This window comes from Canis lupus, chromosome 1 (genome assembly GCF_011100685.1).
Source record: "Canis lupus familiaris isolate Mischka breed German Shepherd chromosome 1, alternate assembly UU_Cfam_GSD_1.0, whole genome shotgun sequence".
Classification (NCBI taxonomy): Eukaryota; Metazoa; Chordata; class Mammalia; order Carnivora; family Canidae; genus Canis; species Canis lupus.
This window is the reverse complement of record NC_049222.1, coordinates 19,222,727-19,238,759: the sequence shown is the minus strand read 5'-3', so window position 1 is coordinate 19,238,759 and position 16,033 is coordinate 19,222,727. Positions and strand designations below refer to the sequence as shown.

The 16,033-nt window shown below is 37.2% G+C and overlaps 2 protein-coding genes across 7 annotated transcripts in view; one reads left to right on the top strand and one right to left on the bottom strand.

Annotated features, from left to right (window-relative positions):
- Window positions 1-16,033, top strand: part of WDR7 (WD repeat domain 7) — a 353,142-nt gene that overhangs the window by 25,251 nt on the left and 311,858 nt on the right. For all 6 annotated transcript variants that reach the window (XM_038525932.1, XM_038525930.1, XM_038525933.1 and 3 more), the window contains 6 exons: window positions 2,161-2,267; window positions 3,795-3,873; window positions 8,282-8,456; window positions 10,718-10,794; window positions 11,921-12,040; window positions 15,565-15,710. In XM_038525932.1, the coding sequence (XP_038381860.1) occupies window positions 2,161-2,267; window positions 3,795-3,873; window positions 8,282-8,456; window positions 10,718-10,794; window positions 11,921-12,040; window positions 15,565-15,710 (704 nt within the window). The remainder of the gene's footprint in view (window positions 1-2,160; window positions 2,268-3,794; window positions 3,874-8,281; window positions 8,457-10,717; window positions 10,795-11,920; window positions 12,041-15,564; window positions 15,711-16,033) is intronic.
- LOC612779 (histone H3.3A-like) lies at window positions 4,771-5,284 on the bottom strand. The gene has a single exon (XM_038525936.1). It carries the CDS (start codon window positions 5,227-5,229, stop codon window positions 4,819-4,821), a length of 411 nt encoding a protein of 136 aa, XP_038381864.1. The 5' UTR covers window positions 5,230-5,284; the 3' UTR covers window positions 4,771-4,818.

The window sequence follows — 16,033 nt, the reverse complement described above, 5'->3', positions numbered from 1 at the left end:
TTGGCTCCAGTAGAGTCTTTTTCTAGATTTTTCTAGATTTCTTGTGTTCAAGGGTCAACTGTATTTTATTCTTTTTGATTCTATTGTGTGATTTTCTCAATTTCTCCTTTAGACATTTTGTTGTTTAGCGTATTTTGTGTGGATATTTTGTTGTTAGTGTATTTTGTTGTTAGTGTATAGAAATGCAATTGAATTTTGTATGTTTATTTTACATCCTGCAACTTTACTGAATTTGTTATTAGTTCTAGCAGTCTCTCGGTGGAATCTTTAGGATATATAGATATATAGGATCATGTCATCTGTAAACAGAGAAAATTTTACTTTTGCCTTTCTGATTTGGATGCCTTTTATTTATTTTTCTTGCCTAATTGCTCTGGCTTAGACTTTCAATACTATGTTGAATAGCAGTAGCAGGAGTGAATATTCCTGTCTTATTCCTGATCTTAGAGGAAAGGCTTTTAGCTTTTCCCTGTTGAGTATGATTTTAGCTGTGAGCTTGTCATATATAGTCTTTATAAAGTTGGGATATATTCCTTCTATATTCATTTTGTTGAGAGTTTTTAATTATGGAAGGATACTGAATTTTGTCAAAAGTTTTATTGCCTCTATTAAGATGATCATGTGCTGTTTATACTTCATTCAAATATTTTTATTTTTCTAGATTATGGTGGAAGTAAAGTCTAGTTCTAGTTGTAATGGCTGAAAGTGGAATTTTCCAACAAAGTTATATACATTTGAAGTAAAACTATTGGTAAAGTTGATTTTCTTGGAAGAAATTACATAACTGACCAAGAGCATAGTTTTAAGTGGAAGATTATTGAATCTCTATATGGAGGTGGAGTTAGGTGTATGAGAAAATTTTGGCTGCATGGGAAAACTTTCCAAGCCCATTCTAACTATAAACTGATTGATTCTTAAATAATTAGAATAAAAATTTAGCCTTTGAGGGAAAAAATGCATATTATGTAACTAAGCAAAAAAAAAAAAAAAAGATTGAAATTTTCTTAATTGTGATTACGTAAAAGATTACTAAAATGCATTTTATTTGGAAAATCTTTTCAGTTGTTACATACCAGAACTGTAGAACAATACCAGTAGTACTCTTTCATGGAACATTTAATTTTGAGCAGTTTAGCTTTACTAATAAATTGGGATAAATTGTTTGCAAAATGGGCACCAGGATAGGTATAAGGGGACTTTGTCATATTCTATTCTCTTAACTGGATATTGAGTATGTGGCTATTTAATATATTCTTTATATCTTATACATATATTATAAATTTTATTTGTGTGTATTAAATTTTTAATTGAAAAATATATCCTGAAATAACCTAAGACCCTGAAGCCTGAAGTAATAACATGCCATTTGGTACAAAGTAGATAAATTTGGGGGCTGATTGCCAGACTATTTTAGAATAGTGGGTATATTGCCATTCTTTAAGGCACTGTGTTACTAAATCATTAATCTGTGAAGGTCATTCTTCATTCTTTTTTTTTTTTTTTTTTTTAAAGATTTTATTTAGTTATTCATAGAGACACAGCTAGAGAGAGAGGCAAGACACAGGCAGAGGGAGAAGCGGGCACCATGCAGAGAGCCTGACGTGGGACTCGATCCCGGGTCTCCAGGATCACACCCTGGGCTGCAGGCGGCGCTAAACCGCTGCGCCACTGGGGCTGCCCTCATTCTTCATTCTTGATAGTTAATGTTGCTATCAGCATTTGGGAGGGTGCCCGTCCTCTCTTTTTTTTGAGTTTTGAGTGTGTTAATCTAGACTCTAGATATGTTTTCAGGTCAATGAACATGTTATTTAAAAAATAAGTGGTGTTAAATTGTTTTGTAACTGTCGTTCTTAATCTGATTCTTCTGTACACTGTAGTTTAGTGCTGAAGACTGCCCTCGTTTGACTTCTGTGACTCTCTGTATGTGTTGGGCAAATAGTGTTACCTGTTGCTTTTCCAATTTTGACTTCAGAACTATCTATCTGGTATGTGATTATGAACATTAAATGGATGGGGATCGCTGTTGTGTTGCTCAGTTTTTGGTGTTCTGAGCAGTTCTTCTCAAATCTGTCTATATATTTATATTGAAAATTAACAGGATTCCTAAAAATTAGTTTTTAAAAATTTGGTACTTATATCAACATATATGTGTATTTCTAGGTTAATCCTCGAGCACTGTTGTTTGGTCACACAGCCTCAATCACCTGTTTGTCTAAAGCTTGTGCTTCTAGTGACAAACAGTATATTGTGAGTGCATCTGAAAGTGGGTAAGTATTTTCTTATTTACTTTTTTCCTCGTCTTTATTGCAAATAGTACCAGTGTATTAGTAAGTAGGGAATTTTTTTCTTTTGAAGTATCTTTTAAGTAAATGCTTCAGTTATCTAAACTTAAAGATACTTGAAATATGGTTTTCTAAATGTGAATTTTTGTTAATGATTTTTTGTAATACTTTTATCGTAATTTATGATTATGTTTTTGCCTTGCTTTTGAGAAACTCAAAAGACCTTACAGGTTAAAGCCTGATCATTAATCTCTATTTTTTTAAGTTGGCAGACCATTTTGAGAGTTTTAAAAAAACCTGAATGATGGCTAGGCTAGCATAAATTTGGAAGATGAAGCCATGCAGATGTCATGATGTTGTATTCATATTTGTTAATACACTAATGTAATTGTATATATTCTTGAGTCTTAGAACATAATTTGTTTTTAGATCATTAGGTAGTAGTCATAGGTTTCAGAGTGAGGAGTTTTTAAACTTTTAAACTTTTTTGATGCATAGAAAATAATATGTTATTAAAGAGAGTTGGGGACTTGGAAAGAATTATTTAAAAAGGTCTTCTCTCCCCTTTCCCCTCCCATAATTTATGAATTTGAAAAGAACCTTATGTAACTGTAACAAGTAGAGGCAGTACCAGGTAAAAGTATAGTCCCTTTTGGTCAATTAAAGGATAATTCGTATTAGCATGCATATTCTAAATAAGACTGAACATTCTTTGAAAAATTGTTTCATACCATGTGAGGTATAAGAAAGGGCACCTTGAAGAAAGCCTTGAGAATATTAGTGTCACTGCATTTTATTAATGTCTTTCATTAAATAGAACTTATTTCTTTAAGAGACAAAGACATGCTGATATTTCTAATTTTGTATGTCATGTCTGTAGTTTGAGAAAGAAGCTTTTTATGTTATGCACTTGATAAACTTATGTAATAAACAGAATTATAATTGGAATATTACATATAATTTGCAAAATTTAGAATTAAGTTGACTTTAATTTTTATTTTGTGCTAAATTTTCTAGCTATGCCGGTAACTAATGGAAAATCCCAGTGGTTTAAATTAAAAGTCTATTTCTTGGTTTTGTCAGTTGGCCCTGGTATATCATTTGGGACTTTGCTTCATTACCATCCTTATTTTGAGGTTGAGGGGGAGGGAGCACTACTAACAGGAGTAGCCACTGTCTGGAATGGAGGCAGAGAAGAAAGAAAGTTCTTGAGGTCCTTGCATCAGTTGTGGCCAGAACTACTCGTGAGACTTCAGAACCAAAAGGAAGCTGGGAAGTGCAGTCCTACCCTGTGCCCAGAAAGAATGTGCATCCAGGTGGGGGTGTAGGTTGAAGGGGAGATTGGGATGGTGAGTGAGGACCAGAATTTTTCACAGACACAGTAATGACTATACACTACTTTTCCTGAAATATATCAGTTTTAATGGAAGATTCACTTTAAAGCACTGTGACAAAATTGAACAATGCTTTTAAAAATCAGATTTAAAGTTAGATATTATTTTTGTTTTATAGAGAGATGTGTCTCTGGGATGTGAATGATGGCAGATGTATTGAGTTTACAAAGTTAGCCTGCACACATACAGGCATACAGGTTGGTATCTATTTCCATAACAGTTCAAGTCAGCATAACTTACTACAGGTGTACAATTAAATGTTTTTTAAACATTGAGCCCATATTTTTATATGAAAAATGGGGTGGAAGTAATAGGACAAGAAGAGTACAATTGGGATAGTAAAAGTGTTCCTCATCAGATGGTATAGTGGGGGACTTATTAAGTAGAAGGGACTAATGAGGAAAGGTGAAAGGTAAGCCAGTTGCCCGTGCCACTTCTTTTTCTGGCCACTTTGATTAACTAGGCGAGAGCCCCTTTACTAGTTGGGTCAGTCCTCTAGATCCTAAATAATGGAATCTTTCATGCTAAAGCCTTTATGATTCCATTCATGATTAACACAAATGGATCCACTTTGTAGATCATATCCTGTTTATTACTTGTGCAATTGGTCCTTGGTTACACTTTTTTGACTTTCTAACTGTTGAAGAAATGCCTATTTCATATGCCTGCCTTATACAAGAATTTACATAGGAATGTATAGTTTCTGACTGATATTCCTGGTGTTCTTTCTTTTCTTTTTTTCTTTTTTTTTTTTTTTTTTTGCCATCAATAAGAAATATACTTGTTTTTAAAAAATCCAAATGCTGGCATTGTCCAGAAAAATTTAACAGGTTTATTTATAATTGTTATAAAGTTGAACTGCTGAAACGTGTTCACTGAAACATTTTGACTTGCATTAATACTTTATGTCCCCGCATTTATATTAAAAATTCACACACAAATGAAAATGGAAAAACCGCCAATACCTAATTTCTGTCCCCTATTTTTCCACTTGCAATCATATACTTAGGTACCTTTTGACCCCATGGAAAAAAAATATCTAACGTTCAGAGAACTACCACCAATAACAGGAAGAAGAGAAAAGAAAAAAAAATTTTTTTTTTTTTTTTAAAGAATGAAATGTTTTCCATCATAGTGGATTCTTAAGCACGTTCTCCACGTATGTGGCGTGCTAGCTGGATGTCTTTTGGCATAATTGTGACACGTTTGACATGGATAGCACACAGGTTGGTGTCTTCAAAGAGGCCCACCAGATAGGCCTCACTTGCCTCCTGCAAAGCACCAGTAGCTGCACTCTGGAAGCGCAGATCTGTTTTGAAGTCCTGAGCAATTTCTCGCACCAGACGCTGGAAAGGAAATTTGCGGATCAGAAGTTCAGTGGACTTCTGATAGTGTCTAATTTCATGGAGTGCCACAGTACCAGGCCTGTAACGATGAGGTTTCTTCACCCCTCCAGTAGAGGGTGCACTCTTGCGAGCGGCTTTTGTAGCCAGTTGCTTCCTCGGTGCTTTACCACCTGTCGATTTGTGGGCAGTCTGCTTTGTACGAGCCATGGTACAGAGACCTCCTTACTTACCCCCCTTCTCCTTGGCTGGAGCTCGGTGAGCTAGAGGCGGCGCTGGCGTTGGCGAGCAATGGTGGCGCAGCGGCGGTTGCGAACACCCTGGTGTTCTTATTCTCTCATAATAGTTTCTTTGTGCTTCAATTTATGCATCATTTACTCTATTGAGTATTGGGAAAATCACAAGTCTATATAGAAAATATGATTTATGTTCTTGATGGGGCAGGAGAGGGAAGAGAAGAAAACTAGCTTTTACTGAGCACATATTGTATAGGCATCTCATCTAGTCTTCCCCACATCCTTACAAATTAAGTAGGAGTATACTATTTTAGTATACTCAGAAAGAAGCTGAGACCAGGAATGATTAAATGACTTGTCCCAGGCTCACAGTGAGTCATTCCTGGCGCCAGGATCCAAATCAGGTTTATCTTTCTATTCTTTCGGTTACATCATACTGCCTCGCTTAAGCAAATGGAGTCATTTGTTGGGAAAGAAATCTTGTGGCAACACAAATTAGAAAAGCAGTGGAAAATGGGAGTGAGGTAGTGGTTTGTGTAATAAAGGTTTTTTGTTGTTGTTGTTTTTACTATTTCTTGCCCTGGTGAGGGCCTTTTAAAAATTGCTTCTTTAGTGTTGTTAGGGTATATGCTTTTTATTTAAGGGGTATATATTATATATTTTTTGTCACATGAAGAATCAGGGTTTATAGAGAGAAAGAGATAATAAATGGTAGACAGTGACTTTGTAGATTATTTTTATTGAAAAATTACATATAAATGTCTTGGACTCCTTAGATGTAAACATATCTTGATTGTTTAATTCCATGGTTTAAAAACTTTTGGTTAAAATTTTAGGAAAAATTATCTTTGTTTATTCAACATATTTTTAGTGCCTGTTCTTTCTCAGATCCTGTATTAGGTCTTGCATTTAAATTGACAGCGATCTCTAAGTAGAAGATGCTTTTTGACAGATGCACTAGTGTGTGACAGTTGTTTCCTGTGTGATCTTCACTCTCTCAGGTCCAAGAGCAAGTTGTTTATATAAGCAGAAATGATAAACCTTGATAAGACTGGTACTTACAGAAATTACAAGGAGATGCCAACTTACTGAATTATCATGTGGGAGATCCCTTTTTAATATTTGGAAAACTTGTTTCTCCATTCAAGATAATTCTTTCTTTTGGGGGGGGGTTTTCTTTCGGGGGAGTGGGGGGGGGAGGGGGGGGGGAGGGGGGGGGAGGAGGCTGCTTGGGGAAGGAAGTGTGCGGGCAGGTCAGGAATTTTCCTTCTTTCTTTCCTTTCCTTCTTTCCTTCCTTTCCTTTCCTTTCCTTTCCTTTCCTTTCCTTTCCTTTCCTTTCCTTTCCTTTCCTTTCCCTTTTTTCTTTTTTATTATTCATGAGAGATACGCAGAGAGGCAGAGACACAGGCAGGAGGCCTGTAATAGGACTCGGTCCTGGGACTCCAGGATCATGCCCTGAGCCAAACACAGATGCTCAACTGCTGAACCTCTCAGGCGTCCCAGCCATTCAGGATACTTTCTTTGCTAGTATGAAGGTGTCTAGGAGACTAAATTTCGTGGTCAGAAGGTAATTTGGGAGTATAAAGTAAAAGGTGGGAGGCAGCTAGTCAGGCAAGGCTAATAAAATATCCCTGTCCCCAGGAGAGCTCTACTCCAGTGACTACAGTGTACGTGTGTCTCCTGGCTGGTGTTGGTGGATACTGACAAAGTTGGCTTCTCTGCACCCATTTTTTCCTCCTTGACCCTCCTCCTCCTTGATGGCTTACAGTTGCTTATGGTCACATTATCATGAGAGTGCCTAACAGTCCCTGGGACCTCTAGGTTGTGTGTCATATTTTTTGGATCAACCGTCTAAGATCTAGAGATGCCCTCCTCTGTGGTTGCCTGCGTTTTATTAGACACCCTCTCCCCTTGGAATCTTAGTGGTGTTACCTTGCCCATAGTTAATGTGCTCTGTGATCTGTGTTTAGGAAGTTGTAATCCTTCATATCCAGGGTACTCCGTAGTTGAGAGAAGATCATATTCCTTCACACACGATGTTGAGCCTGAGGGCAGGACTGAGGAGTGTGGGAGCAGACAGACTGGATCAAGATTCCTTAGTTTTTTTACCCAGCTGTGGAGTGCTTACAATATGCTTTGCACTGTCTAGCTTGCCCTCATATTGCCCTCATATTCATATAGAGTCCAGTTTTTTGGGAAGTAGTAGTCTGGATATGAGATGTCTTCACCTTCTTGTAATCCCCTCAGAGAATCATTCTACTAGGAGAGTCACTTTTTTTTGAGGCTGATGAGAGACAGGTCCTTTTAGAAGTTTTGTTAGTTTTGTTTTGATAGTTATTTTTCCTTTGCTCTTTGGTTGGTGGAAACCCATCATTTCCTTTTGAGCTGCTCTTGGGATGAGTAACATGTAGATCATGATTGTATTGGTTCTTCTGTGTTTCTTCCGCAAAGTATAAATGTGCATTATGAGGATGATTTACATAGTTGTCTCACACTTCAGTCTGAAATAACACACTTGGATTAATCAGAATTTACCACTAATTATAATATGCTTGAACAGCAGTCATCTTCTAAATTTTATTTCGTCATAACTAGTAATTATAAACTTCTACCCACCTATTCCCATTCATCTAAAATTGATATGTTTTGCGAAAAGATTACTTTTGCTTTGATTTGTGAAGCTGATTTGTGAAGCTGATTTTACTGAGGTGTTTTATGAATTCAGTCAACAATCTGTTTTAGATCTATGGAAAATTAAGGAAGAATTATTATAACTTCTCCAAAATTATTCAAAAGGGAGGATGTTAGGAAAAGAATAAGTTTTGTTAGATATTTTGAAATTTTAATGTAACTTGTTGGATGTCTATACAGACATAAACTATATATACATACATAGACACCTCTAATAGGTACCATATAGAACCTGTCTGGAAATACTACCGAAGAAAATGAGTGCAGTAAGCGTGATGAGTGCCTTTGAATCAAGTCTCACAAGGAGAACATTTAAAACTCTTTTTCCTTTTAGTTCTACCAATTTTCTGTTGGAAATCAGAGAGAAGGAAGGCTTTTATGCCATGGCCACTATCCTGAAATCCTCGTTGTGGATGCCACCAGCCTTGAGGTGTTATACTCCTTAGTATCAAAGATCTCTCCAGACTGGATTAGCTCCATGAGTATTATCCGATCTCACCGAACACAAGGTCAGTGTGTGATGCCCTTTAAGGACTTTGGCGCCCTAATGTGATGGGTAGTTTACTGTAGAGTTCTGTATCATATATGACATATTTCATAAACATAAAACAGAAGTTTGAGGGAAGGAGTGGGGACCTCTGAGGTTGGCACCATTGGTGGGAGGCATATCAGGAAGGGCCTGAGTAGTAGCTACGGAACTTGGGTTTCATCCTGTAGATCAGGGGTTGGTAGACTTGTATTGTAAAGGACCACATACTAAATATTTTAGGTTTTGTAGTCCATGTGATACGTGTTTCAACTACTCAGTTCTGTCAGTGCGGCACAAAAGCACATAGCGCGGAAGTGAATTTGTCTGTTCTAATAAAACGGTATTTACAAAAACCAAGCAATGGGCTGGATTTGATCTGTGAGCTGTAGCTTTCTGGCCCTTCCTATAGATGTTGGACAGTCTCTGGTAAGAATGCTTGAAAGGACTTCTGTTTTATTTTATTTTTTAAAGATTGTATTTATTTATTTGAGAGAGACAGACAGTGACCATGAGCCAGGGGGACGGAGGCGGGCAGAGGGAGAGGGAGAAGCAGACTTCCTACTGAACAAGGAGTCTGATGTGGGGCTCGATCCCAGGACCCTGAGATCCTGACCTGAGCCACCCAGGCACCCTGGGACTTAGGTTTTAAGCATCACTTTGGTGGCTTTGTTGAGAATGGTTTAGATGGGAGATGATTTTAATACTCCAGGTAAGAGTGGTGCAGGTCTGAAGTCCAGCACTCGCTGTGGAAACAGAGTGGATGGGTTTGCAGTACTTCCCAAGGGCCCATCTTCAAAGTATTGGTTCTGAAGTTTGTTGATAGATATTAGTGCAAAAGGAGGGGTCTTTGGTCAAATATATTTGGGAGATGTTCAGTCAAATAAAATTGAGCAGGCTTCTTTAATCTTTAAGTAGAGGCTTTTTAATGCCTATTCGAGAATTACTGCTTTATTCCAGAGCATAGCAGTGAAAATGAGATTCATTTTCCGGGCGGGAACTCATTATTAGTTTGTTCACCTGTAATTGTAGTTATAGTTAATGTTTTCTTTAAAATATATTTGTAACAAGTAGTGTGCACATTTTGAACTTTTACACTATTTCCATATGAAATATACCAGTACTCACTCTGGTCTAATAAACAGGGTAGATTGTCACTGATGGAACCTTTTGTGCTGTGCATGCAGTTCTAAATGTTATCAGTTTATAATGTTGTAAACGTATGTAACTTTTAATCTGCAGTTACCATATTCTGGTCTTTGGGGTATTTGAGAATTTTGGATATATTGGTATGTTCCACTTTTATTATAAATTAACAGATTTGTGAACAGTCGTTAGTGTCTCCATACAGGGTCATGACTTGTAATTCCTGCATTCCAGTGCCTTCGTTGCCTAGAGAAGTAGATAACATGATGAGGTTTTTACTTACAGCAAATGGTTCTTTTTAATAATAGTAATAACCCATCTTGATTGACATGCTGAGTGCTATCCTTGTGGTGTGTCTTAATTATCATAGCAACCCATTGGGCTAGGTACTGTTCTTACTCTTTTGTATTTGTGTACAGATAAGAAAATTGAATTTAAGGCAGGTATCCACTGTTTAGTAAAGAAATTGCAATTTTCACATGTATTACCCTCACTCTGGAGCCTGCATTAGACTGTTTCCAATGTCTCGCCTCCCAAAGTTTCATGTATGTTGCCATGGAGCTGTGACTGCTTCCTTACCTGAAGCTTATGAATTCATTTTTTTTTTTTTTTTTTTGGTAGCTCCCCGAAGTGGGCTAATGAATTCAGTTTTTAGATCATGTTTTCTCTTGATCAGTCTATAGAAGGTGTAATGTGCCATAAAATGTCTAGAAGGCTGGCAGGGTAGGTGGAACAGTGGGGAAATGAGTGTCTTCGAGAGATAGAGTGTGCTCATCCATGATAATAAAAGTTGTGAATTTTGAAGAATAAAAATTCTTTGTTAAATCGTCATGTAATCATAGTGATCCAGGAACATTTGAAATTATTAAAAACTCGTTGATTAGCAATAAATTCAAGTAGCTGCAAACAACTTTTCCTTGAATTTCAAATTTGTGGCCTATTACTTTTCAAAACCTGGTTTCTATTATTTCATGAAATTTAGAATTATGCTTTTATGCCAGTTGAAAAACTATTAATTTCACTAATGCAAGCCATGTTACTATTTAGAAAGAAAGTATTATGTTTGTAACCTTGGCTTCTTGGTCCCTTTCGACTTAGAGGACACTGTGGTAGCACTCTCAGTGACGGGCATCTTGAAGGTGTGGATTGTTACCTCTGAAATAAGTGGAATGCAGGTGAGACAAATGTTCTGTTCTTAGAGTCTTAAATTTTAGTGATGATAGCCCCCCCTCCTCTTTTTTCCTAAAGATCTGGAGAAATCTCTTCTTTTTCGAGAGCCTTACTGACATAGTATTAGAACATCCCCTGGTATGTTGTCTCTGTAAGTGCATTATGTTTTTCACTTTTGATAGCAGACATCTGCTCTGTCGAGGATAGGAAATAGAGAAACATGCTGTACAGGATGTAAAGTAGAGAAACAGAAGAGCTGGGATTTTCCTCAGTTGCCTCTATTAAAGTTAAAAGATAGTTTGCTTGAGGGAAAAGAAAACCAACACAGACCAACACAAAAAGTATATAAAGCCAATTTTAGTTCTCTCTCTTTTCTTTGTGCTCGAATTCCTTGTAACTCTGTCGATAGGAACAGCAGATCAATATTCTGACAGTATTGATGCTAATCTCTTCAGCTAGTGAATTTTTACATACTGAATTTGGGAGGACCTGGAGGAATTGATCAGGTTTTTTTTTTTTTTTTTTTTTTTACCTAAAAGAACATACAGATACAGAATTTAGGATTGACTCAAACTTTTATCATCTGTTACTGCCACAGTGTTGACACTGATTCTCATCAGCATTTTACTATTGAGTAGCTTTGTAGCAAAGACATTGTGCCAGGATGATTTGATTTGATTTGATTTGATTTGATTTTATTTTATTTTATTTATTTAATTTAATTTATTTATTTCATTTTTATCTTTAATTTTTATTTTTAATTTTTATTTTTTAAATATTTTATTTATTTATTCATGAGCCACACAGAGAGAGAGACAGAGAGAGAGGCAGAGACACAGGCAGAGGGAGAAGCAGGCTCCATGCAGGGAGCCCGATGTGGGACTCAATCCCAGGTCTCCAGGATCACGCCCCTGGCTGCAGGCGGCGCCAAACTGCTGCGCCACCGGGGCTGCCCTGTTTTTAGAATTTTTTTTTTTTTTGCTGCTTTTTATTACCTTGGTTCTCATATGATATGCTAAAAGGATGAATGTATCAAGTGATGTTTTTCATTTTATTTTTTTAATCATTGTATGATAATTTTAATCAACAACCAAGCCATTCCTAAAATTTCATAAATCTTTCTCTTTTCAGGATACTGAGCCAATATTTGAGGAGGAGTCCAAACCAATTTATTGTCAGAATTGCCAAAGCATTTCTTTTTGTGCATTCACACAAAGGTCACTTTTGGTTGTGTGCTCCAAATATTGGAGGGTAAGATAACTACCTAAGTAAGAAGTTGTATTTTTACCCTTTAAGGTGGTGGTTTATCACACTTCCAAAGATAATTGTAAGGAAGAGCTTGGTGCAAGAATATTTAACACTTTGGAATTCATGTGTGATTTTGATATCAAATTTTTAGGTGTTGGGATTTGGCTGTATAGTTATCCTTTTCTGTTCTGGGTTATGGAATGATTTAGTTAATGAATATTAGTCCATTATCTTAATTTCTCCCTTTGCTGCTGTTTCAGTCATCATTTCCTCAGTACAACATAAGCAGAGGTGGTGAGTTTTCTGCAGGCTGATTGTCCTTGTAGCTTGTTGTTATTCCCAATTGCCATTCTGTTCTGAGTTCTTGGATTTGGGAAGGTCTTCCTACATCATTTTAAAGCTAATGACGGAAGGAGTATATTACTTCCACATTGCCAGACTTCAGTGTTTCCATAACACAAAAAAGAACCAGCATGTTTTTACCACTTGTTCTTAGAATATATTTCAAAGCTTTCTATGTATTATTTCTTTTAATCCTCACCACTCTCTGAGGGGAGATATATTAGTTACCTAATCCTGCATAATAGATTACTCCAAAATTGAGCAGTTTAAAACAATAAACATGAATCAGTTCCTCTCTGGTTCCTGTACCACAAGCTCAGCTGTGGGGCATCCGGGCATGGCCTAGTGGGGCACCTCTGGCCCAAGGTCTCCCACAGGTTACTGTCAAGATGTGAGCCAGGACTCTGGTTGGGGTCACCTAGGGTGTTTCTGCGTGCAGGCTCACTCGGTCGGTGGTTGGCAGGTGACTCTTGGCTGGAGAATTAGTTCCTTGTCATGTGGGCCTCTCACAGCATGGAAACTGTGTTCCCTTAGAGTAGTAAGTGAGCAAGAGAAGTTGTAGCCAAGGCCCACCTACTCTTGGGACTGCAATCTCATCACTTCTCCCGTATTTCTTAGTCTAGAAAGTCACAACATCCCACCATATTCAGGGGACAGGGTTAAAGAAGGAATAGTTTTTGAAGCTGCCGGCCGAAGTAGGAGCTATTACTTTCCTCATTTTGCAGATGAGACATCTGTACTATAGGGGACACGGAAAGCTCCACTGAAGTTCTCCAGGGTGTAGTGGAGTTGCTGGGCTACAGCTCTGGCATCCTGACTGCAGCAGCTATGCTCTGTACTTCCACCTGATACCACCTCAAAGGGGATGGGCTTTGTAGTGACAGGCGGACCGGGGGACACCTTAAACCTTATCCTTGCCACTGTTGCTGTTTTGGAATAAGATTAGAGAGGAGACGCTAGCAGCTCCTGTTAACAGTGAGCCATGTACGATCCTTCCTTTGTCTTAAAATTTGAAGTACATGAAAATAGTAATAAAATCAGAGTGCAAGAGGACACAGTGAAAAGTATGCATCTTTTTTTCCCCCTGGTTTTTTTCTTCCCCTCTCCAGGGGCACTATTTAATACCAGTTTCTTGTGTGTTCATAATAAGCATTTGGTATTCATGTGAGAACAGAACAATAAGTCTGTCTAGTAGGGAAATGGACAAAAATGTTTCACGAAAGAAGAAAGCCAGTGGCTGATAAATGTATAGAAAGGTGCTCAGCTTCATTAATCATCATGGAAATGCATCGTAAAACAACACTAAGATAGTAACTCAATAGAATGATTTCTCCAAATACTGCTGAAAAGTTTTTTATTCTAATGTGGTTATCTTTTATGGTTTCTGACAGTTTGTGACATGTTGTAAAGGGCTCATCACAAGCTGAGATTTTTAAAAAATTTCATTTTTCCTAATATTTGTATAATTGTGCTTTATATACCTTTGAATATTTACTCTGGAATTTATTTTGTATAAATTGCAAGATGTAGATCCAGTGTTATTTTTATTCCAGAAGGACCCCAGTTCCTGATGCCATTTGTTGAATAATTCCTTTTTTTTATTGTTGTGCCTTTATCATATGTTGTGTTCCTATAATTACTGGAATCTGTTTTTTTTTTTTTAAATAAAAGGCAATCAAATTGCTTATACAAAGCCTTTCTGAAATTAAAACAAATCCTAGTCGAATTTACCATGATTGCTATATTTATTATTTACAACATTAACACTACAAGAATAGTCAAGACAAGTCTAAGAAAGAATGGAGACCACCCTCCAGACTTATTATCTATTGAATATTATTATTCAAAACTATGAATAATTGGACAGCTCAGCTGGCTCAGAGGTTTAGCGCCTGCCTTCGGCCCAGGGCGTGATCCTGGAGTCCCGGGATCGAGTCCCACATCAGGCTCTCTGCATGGAGCCTGCTTCTCCCTCTGCCTGTGTCTCTGCCTCTCTCTCTCTGCATCTCTATGAATAAATAAATAAAATCTTTAAAAAAAAAAACTGAAATAAAAAATCTGGGCCACTGATTTACTCATTCCTCCTGGGGAAATTTTTTAGCACTGTAGAATATACTTTTACCAATTATTGAAAATGGTTGAAATTCTTATAGGAATTATTAGGTCAGGGTTTTTAGTCCTAGCTCTAGTGCTTGCTGGACATACAACCTTGAGCTGGTGGTGTAACCTGTATTTGTGTCAGTTTGCTGTCTGTAAAATGGAACAGCAATGCCTGCCTCCTGCAGTCCTTCTGAGACTTATATGAGATAATGATGTAAAGGCACTTTGTAAACTTTAGTGTGCCTTACAAATGCAAAATTCCAGATGGCCTGGGTTGCTGATGAAATTTTAGGGACTTGTGTGTGTGTGTGTGTGTGTGTGTGTGTGTGTGTGGTGAAGGACTTGACTTTTATATGTGAGAATTATTAAATAATAAAGCTGAGTCTTTTAACTTCCTATTTATGCTACTTCATCCCCTAGATGAAATAAAGTAAGGTAACTCCTGTATTAATAGAGAGATACTCTGATATCTTAGTGTATTAGAAATATTGTTACTGAACACAGAAATAAAACAGGAGTCCTAACCATGCATTCTAGAGGCTGGTTCCCTATTACTTGGAATTCCATAATGGAACATTCCTACCTTTAGATAAGAAAGGCTAAAGATTCCCTGGCTCTATGCAAGGCAGTACGCCTGCTCCGCTTGTCATATGTCTGACTGTTGAGAGGCACACAGCTGGGGACCTAGTTGTGTTTTCCCTGGTGAAAGTGACTGTGCCCCAAGGCTCACTGACACAATGCCTTTAACTTGACGTAGTGAATTTTAAAGGCCTGAGTTTGTTAAATATATTCCCAGAGTTTTGTATTGTTTTTAGTTTATTTTTTTTTAAGATTTTATTTATTTCAGAGAGAGAGAGCAAGAGAGGGAGCACGAGCAGGGGGGAGGGGGAGAAGCAGACTCCCTGCAGAGCAGAGAGCCTGATGTGGGACTCGCTCTCAGGACCCTGGAATCATGACCTGAGCCAAAGGTAGATGCTTAACTGACTGAGCCACCCAGGGTCCCCTTGTTTTTAGTTTAAATGTCACTGTATCTTATTTAAATGACACCAGCATGGATTAGATTGTGAATTTCTTGTTCCTTGTAGGTATTTGATGCTGGAGACTATTCCTTGCTGTGTTCAGGTCCTAGTGAAAATGGACAGACGTGGACTGGAGGTGACTTTGTATCAGCAGATAAAGTAATCATTTGGACTGAAAATGGGCAAAGTTATATTTACAAACTACCTGCCAGGTATTCAGTCAATAATAAGTTAAGACTTTAAATAAAGCAAGAGTCTGAATTCAGAGTATGACTTGAATGTATGATGATGTTTGAACTATAAATGATTTACATAAAAAAAAACTTTAGAATTTCTTAAGTTAGATTTATAATTCCATTTTAACTACCAAGTACAAAAATTAGGTGGATCTTTATTTGAAGTGGGGCATTTTTATGACATTAATGCCTAAATTAAATTAACTGTAATTTGAAAATCCATATTTTGTCCATTGTCTAAAAATCCTCATCAGGTAAAATATTTAATGCCAGTATTTTAATTGAATGTTATATTTTTC

Excerpts from the sequence above, each read along its gene's own strand:
- LOC612779 (XM_038525936.1), bottom strand. The coding sequence starts at position 5,229 with ATGGCTCGTACAAAGCAGACTGCCCACAAATCGACAGGTGGTAAAGCA.